At 36.2% G+C, this 24,281-nt stretch overlaps 1 protein-coding gene across 1 annotated transcript in view; it reads left to right on the forward strand.

Annotated features, from left to right (window-relative positions):
• chm (CHM Rab escort protein) overlaps nt 1-24,281 on the forward strand; it is a 60,815-nt gene that overhangs the window by 13,677 nt on the left and 22,857 nt on the right. Inside the window, exons 2-9 of the mRNA XM_058758596.1 lie at nt 1,761-1,827; nt 1,976-2,048; nt 2,222-2,352; nt 3,320-3,665; nt 4,582-4,698; nt 5,146-5,266; nt 6,267-6,489; nt 16,704-16,781. Of these exons, the coding sequence (XP_058614579.1) occupies nt 1,761-1,827; nt 1,976-2,048; nt 2,222-2,352; nt 3,320-3,665; nt 4,582-4,698; nt 5,146-5,266; nt 6,267-6,489; nt 16,704-16,781 (1,156 nt within the window). The remainder of the gene's footprint in view (nt 1-1,760; nt 1,828-1,975; nt 2,049-2,221; nt 2,353-3,319; nt 3,666-4,581; nt 4,699-5,145; nt 5,267-6,266; nt 6,490-16,703; nt 16,782-24,281) is intronic.

A 24,281-nucleotide genomic window follows, 5' to 3' on the forward strand; every position in this document is an offset into this window, starting at 1 on the left:
AAGAAGAAAGATGGAGGGACAGGGACGCTTCAGCGGCTTAATGGAGTTGTTTTCAGCCCCGGTGCTGCTCAATCTTGCTCTCAGGGACCCCACGCGTTCCGTCTGCCTTTTTAGTGCGGCTTTGCGAAGTATGTAAACCTCAGCTCAAGCAGTGTGTATGCTAGTAAATATTCCAATTGGATCCATTGGTACTTTGGCTTGTGAGCTAGAGCTTGTATGAGCACTTAATTTTAATAGTCAGCGAGTTAACCGGGAAATGTTTACCTTATGTAAATGACTGTCCAAATGCTGTGCAGCATCAGCATTGCCAAATTCATGCTGCTTGCAGTTTCATAAACTGTGCAAAAACAGTCATATGCCACTTGCACTTGCACTAGTTACTATATATTCTTCTGTTTCATGGCGTTTTTGTGGTTTGTATGTGAATGCTCCAGATGAATTGGGGTCCAGATGAGAAATTGATAAATCAACTGAGAAAAATATTGTAGTGTTTGGTTTAATTTTTAGTAATTTGTGCATTTGCCATTTTCATGATTTATTTTTTTTTTCATTTCAATTTTTGATTTCCATTAAGTAAATTTTCTTCCGGTTTCACAGACGAGGCTTAAGCCCAGTCATAGATTAAAATGTAAGTCTTAGCTGTTTCAGCTAAAAGAAACTTGCACTGATTGATCTTAAAATATATCAGTGCCTTTGTTTTGTCTCAAGATGCACCCCAGTAATGTTTTTTTCTAAGCATGTTTATAAAAATAATAATATAATAATATAATCCTGGCTTAGTCTAAGGCCTGTCTGTGAAACCGGGCCTTAGTGCTTCAACTTTTTTCAACAAGGCAACATTTTTGTTTCTAACAAACATAACTTAACAAACATAACTTTGTTTCTTTTTTATTTATAATGTATTTATTTTATTTCAGCCTTATTTCAAGTAACAGAAATGTTTTTAATAGTGTTAGTTTTAGTTAATAATAAACCTGCTGAGAAATCAATCAATTAATTGAAAGATTGATAAAAACAACCACTGATTTTTGCATAAATGTGGATAAATAAATGGAATTTGATCATCTTAAATAATTAAATATAAAGAAGATAAATAAACAAATTAAATACAGTTGATCATATATTAATATACAAATAATTATGAAAAGTAACTTTTTTTTTTAAAATCAGAAATTAAAATAATTTTCATTGATATAGCATTATTTATAGCAATTGGTAAAGTTAATTTTAATTAAGTTTTTTAAGTGATCATTGTTCAACTCCCAATGAATTATTTAATTAATTTCTCCATTGATTAATCCATTTTTCAATAAATTTACCAATTTATCAGTTCATTTATTCATTTCTTAATTGATTTTTTTGATTTTGACCACACACCATTTCAGTTGTCTGAAGCACCATAGTGGGTCACTGGCAACATATTTGTGGCAGAGCGAATGCTAAAATCTAGGGACTTACTTTATTAGAAATGGGAGATGAAAGATTGAATGAAACACAATATTGTTAGCTGTGTCACTGTCCTTATGCTGAGTTGCTGTTTATAACTGGATGTATCCGCAGCAGTTAAAGTGAATAAGCCTCCAGCAAGCCTTAATGCTTTTTGCGTCAATGTAATTGTAAAAGCAGTTGGACTGCTTTGCCATTTCAGCGATGTGTGCATGAAATGGTATGCATTTCGCAAATTGAGTGAAACTTTCAATTCAGAGAGAGATCGCAATGGTGGTCGGTGACAATGCTTTCTGTCTGTGTTCATTTCCCAGGCCTCGCCGAGTCTGTCATTGCAGCGGCCTGCTCCAGAGTCGGACAGAACGTTCTGCATTTGGACAGGTAGTTTGATGTTCAGTATCTATAAAATGAGATATACGTAAACATGTATGTTTATGCATTTAGCAGACGCTTTTATCCAAAGTGACAAAAGAGGAACAACAAACACTTGCATGATGCTGAATAAATTATTCCTTTTTTTATTTTACAGGAGGAGCTATTACGCTGGAAACTGGGCAAGCTTCACATTCAATGGCCTGCTGTCATGGATCGAGGAATATAAGGTCATTATTTTATCATTTTCACTCAGATACAAGTTTATGTGAGCTTATGTGAAGTTTATAGGTAACTGGATAACATTTTTTAAAACATATTACATTTTAGTGGTTTTAAGCTGTAGGTCACCTTGTGGTTTTGTAGTCAACGGTTGATTTTGGTTTATAATGTGTGTTCTCAGAATCAGCAGGAGGTACAGATCACAGAGTCGGAGCAAGTATGGAGGAGCTTGATTGATGAGGGAGAGGATGTGGTGCCTCTCAGCTCTGTGGATTCCTCTATTTCCAACTTAGAAGTTTTCTGCTATGCCAGGTTGGCATTAATTTTACTTACAACTAACACAGTCTTAAATTAGTCCTTAACAAATTTATGAAGACAGATCTTATGTGTTTTGTCTCTTGAATGCAAATTTGCTTTGCATTTTAATAAATTTTAAATATGTTAGGGTATTGTGCGATATGTCAGAATAATAAGCATGCTGCATAAACTAACTGAATTGACTACTAGGATAATTTAAATGTGACTTATATTTTAAAGTAAAAAGCTCTAAAAAGACAGATAATTAATAATACATAATAAAGTAATTCATTAATAAATAATAATAATAAACGTTACACAATGTTGCACTTCTATGCAATTCCTCATAAAATCCAAACAATTTTGGATTTTATCTAACAATTGTGAAATATATTTTGATAACTAAAAAAATTATTATAATAATAATGAGGGTGAACCTTAACAAATTAACAACTGATTTCTATACAAACATTTAAATTGCACTGTGGTTTTTATAAAAATTTAATTTCACTTATATAATTATCTTTCTACTCCAGCTATTTTTAGGAAATCTAACCATTTAATTTGTGGCTTTAATAAAAACTTGTCATGACATTATTCAAACATACATTAAATACCGAAGAACATGTTATTATGAGCATGTAATATAGTGCATTAATTTAGCAAATCCAAAGGACATTGAATGTCTTTCCTGAGGAAAATGTAACATTTTGTGACATGATTTGTCTAAGCTATTTTATTGACTTCTTTCTGCAGTTGAAACATTGATTGAGAGATTACATGAGAGACAGTACATTTCCGTGAATTGTTCTGTTTCTTTCAACATACCTTCTCATGTTCGTTTATGCTTATTTGGTGCTGCAAATAGTAGTAAAGAGGAAGACCTGATCGGTTCACGTGCTGCTTGAACTGATGTGGCTAAAGCGATCTGTCACACATCATTAAAGAGCGTCAAAAGGTATTTATTATTTGTCCTTTATAGTGAGAAAGAAGAGGAAACGAAGGCCCCGTTAACAAGCTGTCAGCCAGTGAATGCTGAGACTGTATCAGAAGAGACCAACGGTGACTCTGCAGAGGCTCAAGACACAGTTACAGGTGACGACGCCAAAGCATCTGATGCTAAGACACAGAACGAGGAGCACAAAGTCTCTGAGCCTAAGGAGGAGCAGCATATACCTGACATTTCAGAACCCAGCCAATCACAGGAAGAGAAAGAGCCACAGCCGATCAGCAGCCCAGCAGATCCACCTGTAGAGGTGGAAAAGAAGATAACATATCAAAAGTTGGTAAAAGAGGGACGCAGATTCAACATCGACCTTGTCTCCAAGGTTTGTATTGTTTAAATAAATATGATACTCAAAATATTAGATAATTAAAAGAAAATAATAGGAAACCAAGAACTGCTTTATTTAATGAAAATCAACTAAAAAGAATCCCTAAAATTCTAAAACACTTCAAATGATTATGTAATCTCAACTTAAATATTTTTATTAGTGGAAACTTTCTAGCTATAACTAGTTAATACAGTAAATGCTAACATGCTAATTGGTAACACAATTATTTGATTAGCATAGAAATTGCTAAATGAGTAAGGAAATATAGACCATTTAGAAAATATAGACCAAACCAAGCTCAAAATTAGCATTGCAAAACATCAAACTACTAAATCACTCACTTAACATTAATCTTGCACAATATATTTATATATGTAACACTTGATTTTAATATATGTAACACTCTGAATTAGAGTATCTCTAAATTAAAAGAAACAATTTTCTTAAATTCAAAACAATAAAACACTTCAGAGTACTTGAAATGTGTCAGTTTAATGAAGAAAAAGAAAGTTCTGAATACTTGTAAAAGTTAATTTGTTTAAATTAATACTAAAATTTAGGTTTGCCCTACTCAAACCAATTGATTATTGTGAGCAATAGGTTTTACCATGTACTGTTTTATTGTTGTTGTGTTTTTAAGAATAATAATGAATCCACCTTTTTCAAGCATTCGTTTTGCTCAAGGGAAAAATATCTTATCTTGTAAAATATGTGGGCTAATCGGTAATATTGATGTTGTCACAAGTTTATTAATCAGTGGGAAAATTTCCTCACCACGGCATCCCTATTTTCAAACAATTAAAATGACTTTCTAAAAACACGTAGTGATCACAGTCTGCCATCTAGCTTTAAATGAACTTAGACGGCAATGAAATGAAATTTATAGTGTTCTCTTTGACCCTCTTCAAAGTTGATGTATTCACGTGGTGCACTGGTGGATCTGCTCATCAAATCTAATGTGAGCCGTTACGCAGAGTTCAAGAACATCAGCCGCATCCTCACCTGCAGAAATGGAAAAGTGGAACAGGTATGGAGCTGATCTTTTTCAATAAATTCTTTATTTTTCCTTCCCAATCCAAAATTCTGTGTACTGCTTGTTTTCCTCATGACTGCATTATTTTTAAGTCTAATATGAAGCATCCTGATTCAAATTATTAGAGCAGTTCAGCTAAGATAAAATGATTAAATTGATTTGCTGCTTGATTTATCCATTTCTATTTACTAATGTACCTGATAAGAGCATTGACGCAAAAGGTGTTTCTCATTTCACTAAAAATATTAAATGCAGCATTGTAATGCAAAATCCATCTGTGTGAGTAATTCAGGGCTGAAGGTAAGCCGTTTTCTCACAATTGTTACATCCTCCTCTTTACTGAGAGTGTGTAATATGTGTATTTGTCTATGCACAAATGCATATATCCACATACGTGTCACTACTTTAAGCTGCTCTGTCCTGTTTCTTCCTCCCCTGAAGGTCCCGTGTTCACGGGCAGATGTGTTTGCCAGTAAGCAGCTGACTGTGGTGGAGAAACGCATGCTGATGAAGTTTCTTACCTTCTGTCTGGACTTTGAGCAGCACCCAGAGGAGTACCAGGGTATGACCCCTTGTGTTTGTTTCCCTGCAGCTTTCTGATTCGCATGAAACATCAGAGATCTACCACAGACATTCACTGTAGATTTCAGGCCAGATTAGATATCTCTGTGAACTAGAGAATTTAGTTCTTAAAGTCAACATGCAATCAAGATTGAGCTTTTTTCACTTTCTTTATGAGTGTTTTATGCTGCACAATTAATCAGTGCATGCTATTTAAAGAAAAAATATTTCAAATAATAATATTAACCAATAATATCATAGCCTAAAACATAATTCAAGCTAAAATTTGGCTGCGTTAAGAGTTTTCTTCGATCTATGCACTTTCTTTTACCCAATTTTATGTTTTGCATGGCCTACCATGGAATATCAAAGACCTTTTTGCAAATATATAATCAACAATAAATTTAAATGAGCCAATTCCCAATCACAATCACAAGAGTAACAGTTCTCAAATTTATGCCCATTGAAAAATGTCTGGTTTTTCAATCAGTGTCAATAGTATTTTTAGTATTAGAGCAAGTGTGGACATTTGTAACTTGAAAGTGTGAGGCTTCTGGTATCATTCGCTTCCAGTTATTTTAACTGTCCAAAAACAGTGATATTGCAAACTGGTATTTCTTATCATATTATTTTGTTTTATTATTGTAATCATGAATTCATTGCTTTGTAGCACAAGTAATTTTACCATTTACTGTGCTTTGTTATTCTTCTAGTTATTTACCTAATCCAGTAAGTGAATCAGAAGTTTCACACATTCACAGAAAATAGCTTACTTCCACATTGCAAAATAAGGTGGATATTGCCCACTGAATTGATTGCTGTTTCAAGTTGTCTTTAAAGCTATAGCTGTATGAGGTAAAGTGCAGCTTTTATGTTATTACAATGTTATTCAACATGCAATAATAACCACATTGGAAATAAAAGAGCCTTTCATTCATTAGTGACAGGCTTAGTGGGAGGTCATATTATCCTTTTACACTATAAACTTGTCCTTATTGTAGACTATACCGAGAAACCATTCAGAGAGTTCCTGAAGAACAAGAAGCTCACTGAGAACCTGCAAGACTTCGTCCTGCACTCCATCGCTATGGTGACGCAGCAGACCCTTATGGAGGAAGGACTAAAGGCCACGCAGCACTTCCTGCGATGCTTGGGACGCTATGGCAACACTCCCTTCCTGTTCCCTCTGTATGGCCTGGGAGAAATCCCACAGTGCTTTTGCAGGTAAACTATACAGAATACTGTTACAGAATAGAGCAGAAGACTGTCAGGTCATTTCACATTAGAGTTATTATAGTTACCCAAAACTAAAACCATAAAAACATTTTGAAAATACTGTCTGTAATAAAAAAACAAACTTGAACTACTTTTTTTTATTATTATTTTTTTTTTTTTAGATACATTTCTTGTTTTAATTGGTTTGCTAAAGTAACAATCAATGTAAACTCTATAGACTTCTTAAAAATGACACAACAAAATTATTTAAATTAAAGTAAAAACTATATAAAAAAATAAATAAATAAATAGTAGTAAAATCTAATGGTATCTCACTGATATTAAAATAACACCTTTCAAATGCGATCAGGTCATCTAAACTCCTTCCCCAACATTGACGGAATTTTCCAGGTTTCCATGTTTTCACTGTTATACAGCGCTATTACGCATCTTCTGCAAGAGTACGGAATCTCTGGATCAAACATAGGCAAAGAAGTAGCAGAAACAAACAATAGCATATGTAAGCAAATGCATATGTAAAGTAACGTGATCATCCAACATTAAACAGCATATAAATCAAAACTGCTTTCAGGATGCTTTTGGGGGTGTTGATGGAAGTGATCTACTCCATCTATATTTTTGATCATCATTCTGAATCCGATCTAGACGTAGTCTTTGACAAAAACATCATTTTCTCTTTTTTTTGTTCAAAATGTTCCTTTTTAATGAAATGTACCCACATTCAAGTGTTGAAAATAATGCATGAATCTAGATTTTTTTTTTTTTTTTAAGCAGAAGCTATGTTCGTTCTTTTGAAATATTGCATGTTCAGATATTCGTACAACTAAATATTCTGGGGGCCATGAAAGTTTTGTGAAAATGATCAAAAATTTTGGCAGTGACTGGCAACTTTTTTTTCTTTTTTTCTTTTTCTTTTTTGCTTTTGGGAAGAGAGTTAATGGCACAGCAACAAAACATGTCTGAGAGTAAAAAATGGTAATAAGAAAAAAATAATAACATTTTGGCAAAAACAAAAAACAAAAGTGGACTCGGTCAGAAAACATGATATATCCCCCTTAATATTAAACTCTAGGGTCTTTACAGCTCAGTTTTAGCTCACATCCTCTCAGCTCTGAGGGGGAAGGGAGGAAGCAGGCCGTTAGGAGGAGGGTCAGAGCTCTGCAGGACCGTGAGTGTTTGCTTTTAGCACTTTGAGTCTGCTGGGAGCAGTGCTGTGAAACGGTGGCACTTAGAGATGAGGAGTCTTCAGCCGTGTGCCGCTGAGAGGAATCATCATCACAGAAACCATGAGCTGGCGTCAGGCCAGGTTACAGAGAACATCTCCCCAAAGACAAGCAGAGCAGAGGAGTGTTTATCTAAAATGCACATATGACTCCAATCTCTTCTTTGAGCTCTGCTCTTAGAAAAAGTTCCTTTTACGTACACATTATGTCAGTAAGCTTGAAAAGCTGATGTGCTAAAATGGATCAGGCCAATAATATCAGAGCAATTGGCAAAGATTGCTTACAATGTAAACGCGTCAGATAGACAATATTTCATTTGAGTTTGCGTTTGATTGTGTCGGCTGAAGTTTCTGAACACTTTTTGCTGTTATGTAATCATGTTCTGTGATACGATTTTATCATAATTCCACATAAAGGCAACTTAACCCTCCAATTTAAGCTTGACGTGTCTCGTCTGAGAGACCTGCGAATTTTAATGCACCTCCTCGTCTGTGAGGCAGATTAATTAGCATTTTTGATTTCCATAGTTTTCCACTAATCACCCTTGCTGACATTCAGATAAGCACGCTAGCGCACTGAGGCATGAACCCACCTGCAAGCTGTCCATCATCTGTGGAGGGAACGCAAGAAACAGTTGTCGCCGCTGACTTTATTTTTCTCCATGACTTCATTTTAAAATTGAGCGTTGAGTATTTATTTTTAATCGTCAGTGACGGTTTACAAAATGGATGTTTTAAAATGCATCCCAAAAAAGGAGGAAAGGCCATGTTTGCTAAATAAATAAATAAATGGTTCACCTACAAATGCCAATGTAATCACCATCATGTCATTCCAAACCTTTGGGACTTTCCTGGCTGCTCTTTTCCATATAGAGAAAGGAATTCGGGTCATCAAGCTCAAATGACAAGAAAGCACCATGAAAGTAGCCTAGAAAACTAAAGCTATTTGAATGGCTCCAGGAGACAATACAGTGTGCAAGGGACCCAGGGTCCCTGTGGGTCCTTAAAAAGTTAAGGACCCCGAAAAATTTAGTAAAATATCTTAAATTCATTTTTATCAAATTTAAGGTCATAAAAAGTGTTAAATATCTTATACACACGTGGTCAGAATTGTTGGTACCCTTGGTAAATATGATCAAAGAAGGCTGTGAAAATTAATCTGCATTGTTAATCCTTTTGATCTATTATTAAAAAAATTCACAAAAATCTAACCTTTCATTGGAGAATAAGAATTTAAAATGGGGGGAAATATCATTATGAAATAAATGTTTTTTTCTCTAATACACATTGGACACATCTAGCGGCACCCTTTTATTCAATACTTTTTGAAACCTCCATTTGCCAAAATAGTATAGGAATTTTCTCCTATAATGCCTGATGAGGTTAGAGAACACCTGAGGAGATCAGAGACTATTCCTTCATCCAGAATCACTCCAGACCCTTTAGATTCCCAGCTCCATGTTGGTGCTTCTTCTCTTCAGTTCACTCATTTTCTACAGGGTTCAGGTCAGAGGACTGGAATGGCCAGCAGAAGCTTGGTTTTGTGCTCAGTGACCCATTTTGTGTTGTTTTTAAGGTTTGTGTTTGAATTATTGTACGGTTGGAAGATCCAAACATGGCCCATTATAAGATTTCTAACAGAGTCAGCCAATTATTGATTTTTTTTTTGTCTGTTGGTATTTGATAGAATCCATGATGCCATGTGTCTAAACAAGATGTCCAGGACCTCCAGCAGAAATATTGGCCCACAACATTAAAAATACAGCAGTATATTTCATTGTACACATGGGGTACTATTTATCCCTGTGTTCACCAAACCCATCTTGAGTGTTTGCTGAAGTTCCAGTCGTGTCTGACAACTGAATATGCTGGAGTTTGTTTTTTGGTGAAAGCATTTTCTTTTCTTGATTATTTTTTAAAAAAATTTTCTTGAAGCCCTCCCAAACAACATGTGGTGATGTAGGTGCTGTTTGACAAGTTTTCTTATCTCGCAATTCTACAGCTGTGGTCCTTGGAGAGTCTTTAGCCACTCAAACTCTCCTTCTCACCGTGCATTAGGACGATATAGACACACGTCCTCTTACAGGCAGATTCATAACATTTTATGTTGATTGGAAATTCTTAATTATTGCCCTGATGGTGGAAATGGGAATTTTCACTGCTCTAGCTCTTTTCTTAAAGCCACTTCACTAATTTTTGAAGCTCAGTTATCTTTTACTGCACATCAGAAATATATTCTTTGCCTTTTCTCATTGTGATGGGTGATTAATTTAAAATTTGGCCTTTGTTTTTTCCCCCCTCCTATTTATATTTCTGTGAATCAGGAAGCCATGGCTAAATTAAAAAAAAACATTTATTTCATAATGATATTTCCTCCCATTTTAAATTCTTACTCTCCAATGAAAGCTTAGATTTCTGTAAGTTTAAAAAAATAATAAAAGATCAAAAGGATTAACAATGGACATTTATTTTCACAGCCGCCTTTGATCATATTTAACAAGGGTACCAACAATTATGACCATGTGTGCATGTATATAACACAAGTCTTAATCATCATTTTAAGAGGTCTTAAATATGGGGAGGGATAAACAGAAATCATGATGTTTCCATTGTCGTTGCAAACTGCATGTTCACAGTTAAAACGCACCTTATAAATGTGATGCAGATGCATATTGCTTTTTATTATGGGTATGTTGGTCACACAATAAGTTGTATGGCATTTAATTCAATCAAGGAAAGGAAAGAAAGACAGGAAGGATAATGCTTTCTCTTCCGTGTCAGTCGTCAACATGCGTTAACAAGAATAACGCTGACGCAGGAGCCGGCGTTCTGACATCAAAGACTGAAATGGAAGAGAAGAAACTGTTGAATAAAGTCGTTATTTTTGCTTTCTTTGCGCACAAAAAGTATTCTCGTAGCTTCATACATTTAAGGTTGAACCACTGATGTCACATGGACTATTTTATTTATTTTATCTTACTATTTTTCTGGGCCTTGAACTTGTCAGTTGTGTTGCTGTCTATACAGGGACAGAAATCTGAATATCTTAATTTGTGTTTTGAAGATGAATGAAGGTCTTATGGCTTTGGAACAACATGAGGGTGAGTAATTAATGGCAGAATTTTCATTTTGGGTGAACTAAACCTTTAAGTATTTTACATTTGCGATCACCCTGTTTTGCCGCCTGTTTAATCTGAGATAAATGATTTGTTTTGAGATTATATAAGTTTGTTAAGCATTAGTTTTATTTGTGCAGGTCTTAAATTAGATTTTAAAAACTCTTCAGATACCCTGGGACCACTTTAAAAATAAATAAAAATAAAATAAAATAAAGTTTTGGAGCTCTATAGTTAACTTTCTTTAAATGCAAAAGAGCAGCTTGGACTTAATCAAAATATCTCCATTTGTGTTCCACAAAGAAAATCAGTCAAACAGGTTTGGAACATCATGAGGTTGAATAAATGATTACAAAATTAGCATTTTTGCATGAACTGTTCCTTTATGTTGCAATGAAACTAAAGTAGGCTGAAAGAAATTTGGTGTCCATTTGTCACTCAATTGTCTGTGTTACATCTGAAGTAGAAAGATTACTGGAGTATGTTTTACAAGAAAGTACAACTTTAGTCTGTTTTATTTATGACTTTGTGAAATCATTTTTTACATTGTAGCGCCAGATCAGAGAAGGCTGATGTCCAGTTACAATATTATGATTAAAAATTATGAAATAAAAAAAATGTACAGATTGTTCATAATAAGATCTATAACTAGGGAGAATTTATATATTTTTTATACCACCTGTGCCATTTGCCAACGTGAGTTACACAGTTACAGAATGCCAGAGCAGACCTGTGAGTCTACTAGAGAATTAAAAGACTTAAATAAAGCACTACAGAGAGAGGTGACAGGAGGAAAAAGAGAGGAAAGAGACGGACCTCAGAGGGGACAAAAGCGGGGGATTGAGAGACAAAAGTCAGAAGGAGAGAGCAAGCGAGGGAGGCGGGTTCATTCATCACGCTGATACCTGCTTGTAGGTGATAGATGGATAGATGGAGGTGCAAACTCAATAATGCTCACTCTCTCAGTTATTCACAGATCAGCGAGCAGCTCCACTAATATAGTGATGAAATGCTTTACCGTCCTCACCCGCATTATCCCTCAAGTTTTGACAGCAGAGACTTTTTAATTTCTAAATAACCTTTGGCACTCTGACTGCCATCTTTCGTCTTCTGCGCTCCGTTCCGGTTCCCCCGTCTCGGTCGCCGGGATGTTTTTTGGAGCCAGCATGATCCATTCAGCCCGGTAAACACATTTGGCCGTGACAGGTTATGATTTGCACCTGCGATCACGGCGCTCCAATCAGACAACAGTCAAACAGAAACAGATTGAGAGGACGGGGAAATGCATTAATTAGAGCCGATGATTGTCTTCGCAGCATTCCCTCATACGTCGCGTTTCCTCTCTGTCATTGGTTTTCCTCCCCCCTTTACCGTGTGTTCTCGGGGAGCAATAAACATTTAATTTATTCAGATCCAAACAGGATTTAATTTTCGCAGAGAAAGGCCTGCCAGCCAGCATGGCGCTTTGTTTTCTTTTAATTATTGGCCAACCATTAGCCCCCCACTCGGCTTCCAGCACCCTAGATTACAAGCGAATTTGCAGGCAATGAACCTGACAGGTAAGTGGTCTTTGCTGCGTGTGGTAATTTTGTTTGTTTAGCATCTCCTGCACGGTAAGGGGATTTATTGTCGACGCACACAGAACGCTAATAAAACCTTCTCTTTTTTTCGGGGGCCTCCCATGGGCGCTCCGTTTTTTTTCCCCTCCCAAACCTGGTTTGGCTTTTGAGGAAGAGCAGCATGTCCAAATGTGGCATCAGGTTTTTTGTTGTTGTTGTGTTGCGTCGCTTTAATCAAGTGAGTCAAGCTTTTCTTCCTTTTGTTTAATAGACTGAGATCTAACAGGTCACAAGGGATGCATTCAAGATTTTTTAGATTAATGGCTTCAATTCCGGCCCATTATTGACTATCTGCTGGGAAATTGTGCAGAATGTTTTGCTCTTTTGTTTAAAGAGGATGAGCTGTAATTTTTGGGTTCTCATCAAACAAACATAAATAGTCAAAAGGCCCTTTTAATTATTTATTATATTTTTTGTAACTTTATTTCTGTACAGTGGCATAAGTATGTGAACCTATTGGAATTGGTTGTGGTTTTTATTTTTGCATAAAATGTCATAGTTTATCATGTATAGACAAACACGGTGTGCTTAAGCCAACAACACACAAAGAGATATAATCGTTCATGTTTTTATCGAACACATCCCATTAAACATTCTCAGTGCTGTGGGAACAGTAAGTGAACTTTACTTTGTTGCCTTTACTTGGATGATCCACAACTATTTTTTATTTTTTTGGTGATGAGTTTCACAAGTTGTTTGTGAGTTCCTTGTTTGTCCTGAGCAGCTAAACGGGCCACTTTTCTTTAGAAAAATCCTCCAGGTGCTGCACATGCTTTGATTTTCCAGCATATTCTTCATATCTGAACCCTTTGCAACAATGACTATGATTTTGAGATGAAATTTTTTCACACTACGAACAATTAAGGGACTCGTACACAACACACAGGGTGAAAACATAGAATAATCTAATTGCTTCTGCCTATTTTAAGATTTAGACATAGTACAGGGTTCATACAAGGTGCTTGAAGTACTTGAATTCTGCTTTTTGAAATTTAATCCTGGAAAACTCTTGAAAACAGCCATATTTATGAAAAGGAAATGTATTTGTACCGTTTTGTTTTGTTTATTTATTAGAATTTGAAAGATATTAATGATATTGTTTGATAAGTGAGATCTCAGATTTTAGTCCTTGAAAAGCCCTTGCGGGGTCGTATCTGCGTGTCATCTGTGTCACGTCACCTGTAGCGTTTTTTCCCCTGTTGGCAAAGGAATGGACCCGCCCTACTCTGCCTCTGATTGGCTTACCTTAATGTCCTTTCCCTCAACCAACCAATCTCACTCCTGAAGGATAACTTTTAGACACTGCAGGCATGCTATCCATATTTCCAGAGGCTACGTAAAACGTGTAGGAACAAGCTAACGGCAAGCAACTTATGACCGAATGAAGAATGTGTATCAGTGTGTTTTTTCTTTTTTTTTTTCTTAAAACAAACAAAATAATCTTATTTCAAACCGAAAACAAGATTATTTTGACTTTTGAATTATTTTTTCTGGAAAAAATAAATTATTTGATTTAAGAATTATTAGACTAGAATTATTAGATTATTTGGACTGGAAACAAGACAGAAAAATGTAAGAAAAGCATTTTCTCCCTATAAAGCACTTTGACTTGCCATTGTGTGTACCCCTGATTGTTGCAAAAAAATTCTGTTTCAAATAAATTATATTCTTTTGAACTTTCTATTCCTCAAAGAATCCTGGAAAAAATGTATCACGGTTTCCACAAAAATATTAAGCAATGAGTGTGTCTTGTGCACCAAATCAGCATGTTAGATTTAATTTCTGAAGGATTATGTGACGCTAAAAACCGTAAGAAGATTTCGCAATCTTACTGTTTTTGCTGTATTTTTGACCAAATAATAAGTGAGCATAAGAGACTTACAAAAACATTCAATTGTTATTGACTCTTGAACCGTAGTGTATGTTTAATATTTGTGCACAGATTGAAGCTTATACTACCAAGTAGCTTTAAGAATGTCCATTTTTAAAATTTACCTTAATATCCTTTTTATAGATCAATATCAGTAACACAAAGTAGAGCATCTTAACTCTCAAAGTGAAATTCGTTATGGATTGCAGCCTTCAGCTATCTCAAGCTGTTATCTCTGAAAACGCTAGGATATCATACCATTGCATTTCCTGCGGCATGAAAAAAGCCTCCGTCCTTACAAGGCTCTGTTCAATTTATTTGAAGCTCTGCCGTGATGTTGCCATTAGAGCCCGAAGCTTGTTTGTGCTTCTTGTTACATTACTTTTTAATTACAGAAATAACTAGTTGGAGGCAGTTGTTTTGTGGGGATGTCGGCGGGGTGAAGGGGGGGTAGGGTGTTAGGTGACGAGAAAGAGGGAGTTGTCGAAGATTTATTTTGGATGTGACCTTCTCCACACTCGCTGCAGCTGTAATCAGTGGAATTAATAGCATAATCAAATTATACACAAACTCATAAATCATCGGTGAGCGCGCTGTCACGGCGTTGGGCTATTAATGGCCTCCATTGTTTTGCTACCGTATTAAAAAATCACGTCCCCTGATTCCCGTCTTGATAGGAACTGAAATGCCATTTAGAGGCTATAAAGAGCAGGGGCTTGTGGGGGTACTGGATTTTCACAACTGTTAATTTAGCCGTGATGGCGAGTGATGTCGCCAGGGCGAGTGCTGGGGCCTGGAGAGGGAAAGGCAGTGCCCACGCACTCCGCCCGACTGCATCATTGCGGCCGACAGCGGGCAGTTAATTAGAGTAATATCAGCTTAAACGTCTGTCAGTTAGGGTTAATGACATCAAAGGGCTTCCCCGCTGCCTCTATGGGGTTCTGTGGAGGACAGGAGATGGGCCCAGATGATTGCTGGCAGATTTAGCCTCTGTTTTTTTTTTTTTTTATCTTTGCACTTTATTAAGATGCCATATCTCTATATTAATCTGGGTAGACAAGGCCAGAAGTTTTTTCCCTCTCCCCTGTTTCTTAAGCTTGGAGTGAACAGCAAAATCTCACCATCTGTGTCTTCAGACATGTTTATGTGGCCTAATACCTAACCTCTGGCCTTCTTGCCCGTTACATACAAGGTGGCGGCTGTGTTCCCCCAGGATTTCTTTTGGTGTATATTTATGCCTTAATGAAATATGTTAATAAGGGTTATTTGTCCTCTGAATACAGTATATGTGTGCTCACCAAGGCTGTATATATTTTATGAAAATACAGTAAAAATAATAATATTGTGAAATATTATTACAGTTTCAAAGATTTTTTCCGAATATATTTTAAAATATAATTAATTGCTGTTATTTATTCCAATCTTGATAATAATAAATGATAATAATAACATAATAAATTATAAGACAAATCGGCATATTATAATGATTTCTGAAGGAGCTTGTGACACTGAAGACTGAAGTAATGATGCTGAAAATTCAGCTTTGTCGTCAATTTTAAAATATATTAAAACAGAAAATATTTATAATTGTAGTAATATTAAAAAAAAAAAATATGTATATTTTTACTGTATTTTTGATTAAATAAATGCACACTTTGTGAGCATAAGAATTCTTTCAAAAACAATTGAAAAATACGATGGCTTGTTTCTTAATAAATAAATGATGAAAAATAAATAGATCAATAATTATAATAAATCATCTTTATTCATTCGTTCATTTAACCCCTGAGAGAGTGTGCAGTACATACATTTTTACTATGGTTAAGGGTGTAATCATCTAAAGTGTCAGTAACTCATAGCCTCTAATTGCTTATTACCTTTGTAAAACTCCAAAAAAGTCAATATATTAGACACCAATATATAAATAGTTACTTTTACTATTGTGTTATTCTTAATATTAATAATTCAACTATGTGCAATCGCACAAAGTCAGCTCTTTTGTCTGTCTGTCGGTCTGTCCATTCATCTTTTTATGTCTTTTTGTCTGAGATTGACTCCAAGCTTAAGAATATTTGAATCACTTGTCCTTGTTTATAGTTTAATTAAGCTGCTATACTTTATCACCACAAGATCGCGAGACTATATGACAAAAGGCTTTACTTGTGAAGATAACACATTTTAAGATCTCGGTGACATTTTTGCCTTGTCAAATGAATTGGATTTTGTCCTTTTCGTGTGGACAAGGTGTGATCAGCCCTTTTAATGTCATGCCATCAGCTGCAATTACAGCTGTTTAGCGGGTCCATACAGATTGGATGTCATATAAATAAATGCAAGTGTATGTTGTAAGGTGTTACTTTTTTGTCTCCCTGCAGAATGTGTGCCGTATTTGGAGGAATTTATTGTCTGCGACACTCAGTGCAGTGCCTGGTTGTGGACAAGGCGTCTAACAAGTAAGTAGTTCACCACTCATTCAGTTCTTACACATTAACAACATGCATTTCAACAACAAAAACAATTCATAAGACACCGAAATTCAATTAGGTAAGTAGATCTACTTCCTCTTCTGGTTGATTCATGCCACTTCAGCATCCCAAGGCTGATCAGAGCTCATTTGTGTACGGGGTACTCAAAAACAAGGCCAAGAGATGGCGCACACGAGTGAATGGGGGGGATATTCGGAATATAGATATGAAATTAATTTTCAGGGAGACAGCAGTACCAGCCCCCCTTAAGCAGCCGAGCTCGGAAGACAAATCACAGACTCTGCCACTTGGGCCGGCGATGAGTGATGCCGCTTTTTCCTCGTGGCCTTACCTCCACTAATTGATTTTCATCTGAAGACAAAAAAGCCCTCTGTTGCTGCCTCTTAAAAAATGAGAGTTCATCTCCCGTCTCCCTTGATTAATCTGTGCTGATAATGTGCGTCAGGCCCCACCAGAAAGGCCTTTAATGAGTTTCAAAGGTGGATTGTTGTCATAAACTAGGTTAGATCGGGGTTTTTTTCCCCTCTTTATTCCTCTCTCATTCTTTGGCCTTCTCTTTGGCAATATATTGAGTTTCTTTCATCTTGCTGGTGAATGACCCAGGGGGCTTGGATTCCTCTGGATGTAGCGCACGGACACTTACACATGTGATGGCATTAGCTTACTAGTGTAAAGGCTATGGCATGTCATGCCAGCGCAGCGACGCTCAAATGAGATGTATTTGCTTGTCATTTATCAAAAAAATGATAAATTGCTCGTAAGCTAGTAATCGGGCATATCAACCCAATTATGGCTGCTTCTCTGATTAATTGCAATCTCAGTATCAATTCTTAAAATTACAAAAACCTTCTTATTCTCAGCAGCAGCAGCAGCACATCTGTTACTGAATCTACCAGTACACGGCAAAATATGTAATTTTCCCTGGGTCCAAATTGAATTTTAATGGCATATGTGGAAATCTATTGAGTTATTATATACAGAGTAAACAGTATAGTTTGATTCATGAACAAATGACTCTCATGAACCAGTTCTTTTAGTGAATTAAAAAATGTTCAACCAGTGTAGTCTGAACAAATGTCAATGTATAATAATTAATACATTGTTATAATAACAGTGTTACATAAAATCATTTCTTTTAAATTAGAGGTCAACTGATGTATCGGTTTTGCCGATTAATCGGCAACCGATAGTTGATTGCTGGAACTATCAAAAATCCATGCTGATAGTTTTTCAGGTTTCGTCCATTGCTGGAGCTGCTGAGAAGGGTCTGTTGTCATTATACAGTGCGAGAGCAGCCTCTAGAAGCGGAAATCACTGACACCTCATGTTGTTTGTTTTGATACATGAGGCTGCGGCCTGCACAGTGCGGGACACTTCAGATGCAGATTTAAATGCAGCCGACGGAAAATCCTGCCGCTCCACAATGCACCATTCACATAGTTTTCCATTAAATTACATTATATTTGTCCCAAATCCTTGTACATAATGACTTCACCCTTGGCTGTAAAATTGTGTATTGTGCAGTCTTTCTCTGGCTCTAATATAGTATGCTTCATTTATTGAGCTATAGGATAGATTGCGCTTTCTCTTTCCATTTGGTCTGTTTTTTTAAAGGGGTCATATGACATTGCTAAAAAGAACATTATTTTGTGTATTTGGTGTTTATGAGGTTTAAGGTTAAAAAAACATTATTTTCCATATACTGTACATTATTGTTGCTCCTCTATGCTCCGCCTTTCTGAAATGCGCCGATTTTTACAAAGCTCATCGTTCTGAGAAGCGAGGTGTGCTCTGATTGGCCAGCTATCCAGTGCATTGTGATTGGCCGAATACCACAAGCGTGTGACGGAAATTTTACGCCCCTTACCGTATTGTTATGCTGTGTCCCGGCACGAAGAGACTAAAACAATAAAACCCACAATAAATGAGGCATTTGTTGCATTATTTAATCATTATTTATTTAACAAAAATAAAGCCACGATGGAAAAGCCGTGTGTGACAAAGTTAGGACACCCTATGATTCAATTGCCTGTGGATCCACTTTTAGCAGCAATAAATTGAAGTAATTATTTTCTGTGTGACTTTATCAGTCTCTCGCATCACTCTGGAAGAATTTTAGCCCACTCTTCTTTACAACATTGCTCCAGTTTATTTATAGGTTTGTGGACATTTGTTTATACACAGCTCTCACCACATGATTTCAGTCAGGATGAGGTCTATGACAGGGCTATTGCAGAAACTTGATTCTTTTCTTTTCAGCCGTTCTGTTGTAGATTTGCTGGTGTGCTTGGGATCCACTTTGGTCTCATCTGTTCAAAGGTCATTGTTCTAGAAGACTTATGGTTTGTTCAGATGCAACTTTGCAAACCTAAACCGTGCTGCCATGCTTTTTTAAATAGAAGAAGCTTTCCTTTGGGAAGCCTTCCAAACATGCCATACTTGTCCCATATTTTTCTAACTGTACTGTCATGAACTTTATAATTTAACATGTTAACTGAGGCCTGTAGAGTCTGCAGTGAAATTCTTGGGTTGTCTGTCATTTCTCTGAGCGTTACATGGTCTAATCTTGGGGTGAATTTCCTGGGATGTCCTCTCCTGGGAGGATTGGTGTCTGGCATGAATGTCTTCCACTTGTGAATAATCTTCCTCGCTGTAGAATGATGGCCTTCAAATTGTTTGGAAATGGCCGTATTACTCTTCCCAGATTGATGGCAGCAACAATTGCTTCTCTAAGATCATTGCTGATGCCTGTGTTAACACACACCTGAAGGTTCCAGACCAGCAAACTGCCAAAACATCTGCTTTTATAGAGGTGCTCACACTTGCTGATGATCAGTTAATCAAATGCCTTTGATTAGCAGTGCCGGACTGCTACTTACCCTCTTAATTCTTATGTTAACAGTAAGGGTGTCCTAATTTTGTCACCCATGGCTTTTCCATTTTGGCTTTATTTTTGTTAAAGAAACAATGACACGGTGCAATATGTCGTGTTGTTGGTCATGATTTTTTATTTTCCAAATTTTAAGACCTGGAAAGAACCAGTTATTTTTTTTTTTTTATTATGTCCTGATAAGGAAAACCATGGGATTCAATAGGATGTCCTAACTTTTTCACATGACTGTATGTATGTGTATATATATATGTATGTATGTGTGTGTGTATACACACAACAGCTCTTTCTGGTTCTCGAATCTGATTGGCTGATAGGTATGCAATATTGTAGTCCAACAGAGCTCCTTGTCCTCTTCACCGTTTGTATCATTCCGCCTGCCGAAGTTGCCGTATTTCTCACAGCGAGTGTCATGGCGGACGGCCAAATCCACTATAATTTAAAAAATAATACTGTTTTGCGTCACGGAATGCAGTTTTAAGAGTTTTTTTAGGCGAGAATGTGCTTGCTTGGACTTCCAATATGCGGTTTGTTAATAAAGATAAGGTCTATTTAAAAATTTTCTTCGACATTTTTGGAGACGGGAGATCCATTGGTTCAGCGGCAAAATATTATCATGTATATTCAGTGCTGTATATCGCGCTGTCTTTGTACGGTTGGCTGAATTGCCTAGCAACTTTTATGACGGCTGTTGTTGTTGTTGTTGTTTATTACAGTAAATATGATTATTCAATAAATAATATTTTATATAAATAATAATAGTGTTTAGTACCGAGGCATGGTGCGTGTTCGTGATTGTGATTTTAGTTACATTGTTCCGCCATTAGATGGCGACAAGAGACTGTTTTTAGGAGTTAGCGCTGCCGTAAAGACTTTTACTTTGAAAAATAAACGCTTTTGTGAACAGAAGTTATTTTTACTTTCAACAATGACGTGGCTAACAAATGAGCAGTGCTGTCATCGCAAATCGCGCTTAATGGATGAAAGGATATTGACGATAAGACAAAGATAACGCTTTCCTCAGTGGACATTTAGACTTATGTTTTATTGTCTGTAGGAGATGCTGTATCAGATGCAGGTAATCACAGTCACTCAGTCCATCTCTCTCTCATCATACTTCACTCTACATAATACAAGCTTTTACTACAGTAATACAATAAGTTTTCAATGAGGCAACTCAACGTTCCTTCGTTACTAGTTCTAAAGTGACGTTTTGGAATTAGTAACGGAGGCTTGGGCTCAGCTGTTAAACTGTCAACTTTAGATTTAAATCTGTGGCGGAAGGAAGTAGTTCTGCACAAAAGAGGGCTTTTAAAGACACTTTGTTGTTTTTTTCTAATTTATTTACACACTCGTGCCGTCGAACTGTTGTATAAACGCAATATCACACTTCTAGATGTGCGATATGGCTGTATATTGCACAGCTGTGATTACCTACGGCACTCGGCCTGCGGCCATATTGCTCATATATTATATTATATTATATTATATTATTATATTAACATATTAAATAGGAACATTTATTCTTGAACCAAGTGGATAACCTTAGTCATTTGTTCTCCCAACGTGCTTTTCAGATGTTTATTCACTGTTTTAGTAGGTCATTTGACAGAGGTCAGTTTTGATATGTGGCATCTGTCCCTGATGCCGTCCCTTCTGTCAGTTCTACTTGAGCGGCCCAGCAAGAAGTGTTCCTCAAAACTTAACGTAGCATATGAAAAACAACCAAGATGACCTTAATTGTTAATTTACTGTACGTTCTTCCTGATCGCCATCGATGCCCTGAAATACAAGAACCCCAATATAACTGGAGCACTTAGAAGTTTCAAGGCAAATTCTTTCATCCATATTGGATTGGAGCCAGACTCAGCTGACCAGGGCTGGGGTGGTAGCTGGCAGAGCTCCAAACCAACGTGTCCGTCAGACCCTGAGCTCAGTCTATAAAGCATCACCTAGAGTGTATCGCGGACCGTCCGTGCCCTCCACCAGTGGCGCCCCGTGTAGAGTCAGCCCTGCGCTGGAGGTTAGCGCCATACATCATCGATGGAAAAAGTTTCATGAAGGTGAAGAAAAAAAGCTGGCAAGGTGTCTGGCAGGCTGAACAATGATTTTAATTTCCCTGGCATCATAAATTACCGCCCTATGTCTGCTCTTATTACAGACATAAAGCTGAAAAGGGTAGAGTCAGATTAATAATGCAGCAGAGGATTACAGACCCTCAAATCCCACCTGCCACTCCATGCGGAGGACGGTCCAGCGCTGTCCAAGTTGTTACCGCCTCGACAGGCAACTCAATCACGTGTCCGAATTCATTTGTCCGAGTTCATTTCACATGTCAATAGAACTCAACTCTTTGAGTGGCCTGTGATGATTTCTTCTGTCACTCGTGGTGGCCCAGTGATAAAATCCCTTTTTTTTTGGTTACATTGAAGAAAGCACCCAACCCATATGCTATGTTGACTATCCAAGTTGGAAATTTAACACACAAATTATTTCAAAAACTATTTTTTAATAAATTTGTAAAAAATAATAATAATTTTTCCTTTTGAAGCCTGCAAAATGTGTACAAAATAGATTTTAATATTTTTATTTAATAATTAGTATTTTCTCTTTTGTTCATATGTGTTTTAATGTGTACGCCGATTCTTTCAGTGATTTAAAACAATGGCATACTATTTTATGCAATATTTACCAAGACAAATAAGCTTCTTGCTTGTAATATCCATCATGGTGTCATTCAGCATATGATCTGTTTAGCCTACACAAAACCACATTTGCAGAGAAGTATATAAAATTCAAATGAGTTTGAACGCATGCATCGTTGAGTGCAAGGTTATCACTCTGATTGGTTCAGAGGCCACTGACGTGGTTTATGAAGGCGATTTATGAATGCTTATGATGATCTACAAAGCCATCGCTGGCCTTGGTTGCAAGTGAAACGGAATCATTTGCACTATTTCAGTGTTTTATGCACCCTGACAGAAGAAACTTATGCACTTGTATATAAAACTCCTTACATGGCGTACTGAGAGAACACTGCAGATAATTGCAAAGCATATTGTTAAAAAAAAAAATTGTTGAACAAAATTCAATCCAGGACACGTAGAAGGATTTTTTTTTTTTCTGCTTGCCCAAGTAATTCTGTAATTTTTGATACTGTTATGACATTTGTATCAAAATCTTTTGTATGCATAAAAATTAGTTTATATTCTGTAAAAAAAAATATTTATTTTTATTAGGTTCACATTCCATTAGGTTTAAATTAATTTAATGCAAATTAAAAACCTAATGAATTATTTGAAGTTAGGATTTTTGTGAAGACAAAAATTTTGTATTTGTATTATTATATATCATTTTTCTTTACAAAAAATAATTCTCACAACATAAACTGTATACATTGTATAGTTTATATAAAAAAATTCATTAGGTTTTTAATTTGCTGTAATGAAAATTATACAATGTTAGACATTTCAAAGAGTTTTTACAGTAGCAAACTGTATTTGATTTACAGTTGCAAATGGTACTGTTTTACAGTCAATTACTGTAAAAAAATCAAATTCATTAGTATACTACTGTAATTCATTCATTTTAATATAGATTTCATTAGACTTTATCATTTTTACATAGAATTCATTTTATTTTTACTCTACATAGCTACTACTGGCATTCAATTAAAACAGACACAATAATTACAAAATATTAAATTCTTTATTTAAAACATTGCATGTATAACTTAAAAATACAGTCTTCCAATGCTGGAACAGTGCATCTTCACCATTTCTCCTGTCTTAGGACGTTTTGCAGTGCATTATGTTGTATCCTCTGGATTTATTCTCACAAAGAATCTTTAGGCAACAGAAACATAATGGGGACAAAAGACAGGCAGCCAAAGGATACATAACCATCTGCAAAACCCAGGTGCTGCTCCAAAACGTGGCCATCACCTTTGCTAACCTTCCACTTTGTTAGTGACAGAAATGTCACACTTTTAAAAAGCAAACCCCATACAGAATACACAAACCTCTCAAAACCATAGTTGTTCCCTTACCATGAATTATCAGTCTCAGGGTGGCTGGCGCTGCTCCACATGTCTTTCTTGATGCTTCATTGCAGTTGCCTTTAAGACACAAACACAAAAAAAATGCAGTAAATCTTTTCCATTAAAAATTATAACAAACTAATTCTAAAACTAGAAAGGCCATAAAACTTGTTTAACCTAGCTAACATACGGTTTCATTTTCTCAATAGGCTACTGGCCAACATTAACTACAAATACCTGAACAAAATTTCACATTAGTTAACCTAATGTTAATATAGGCGTGCACGATTAATCGTTTGTAAACCGAAATCGCGATTTGAAAGGGTGCGATTTTCAAATTGCAAAAGCTGCGATTATTTCGATGAAGAACTATCAAATATGGTAACAAGCATCTACGTAGTTTTTGACAATTTGCTTCATGCGCATTTTACGTTTGATGCAGAGTTTAACCAATAGGGGGCATTTTAACACTGAACGTGCTGACTGAACGTCAAATAACGCCATTTGGAAAAGATGAGCGCGAGCAGTGGTTCAACTT

The sequence above is a fragment of the Onychostoma macrolepis genome, chromosome 21, assembly GCF_012432095.1.
Source record: "Onychostoma macrolepis isolate SWU-2019 chromosome 21, ASM1243209v1, whole genome shotgun sequence".
Classification (NCBI taxonomy): domain Eukaryota; kingdom Metazoa; phylum Chordata; class Actinopteri; order Cypriniformes; family Cyprinidae; genus Onychostoma; species Onychostoma macrolepis.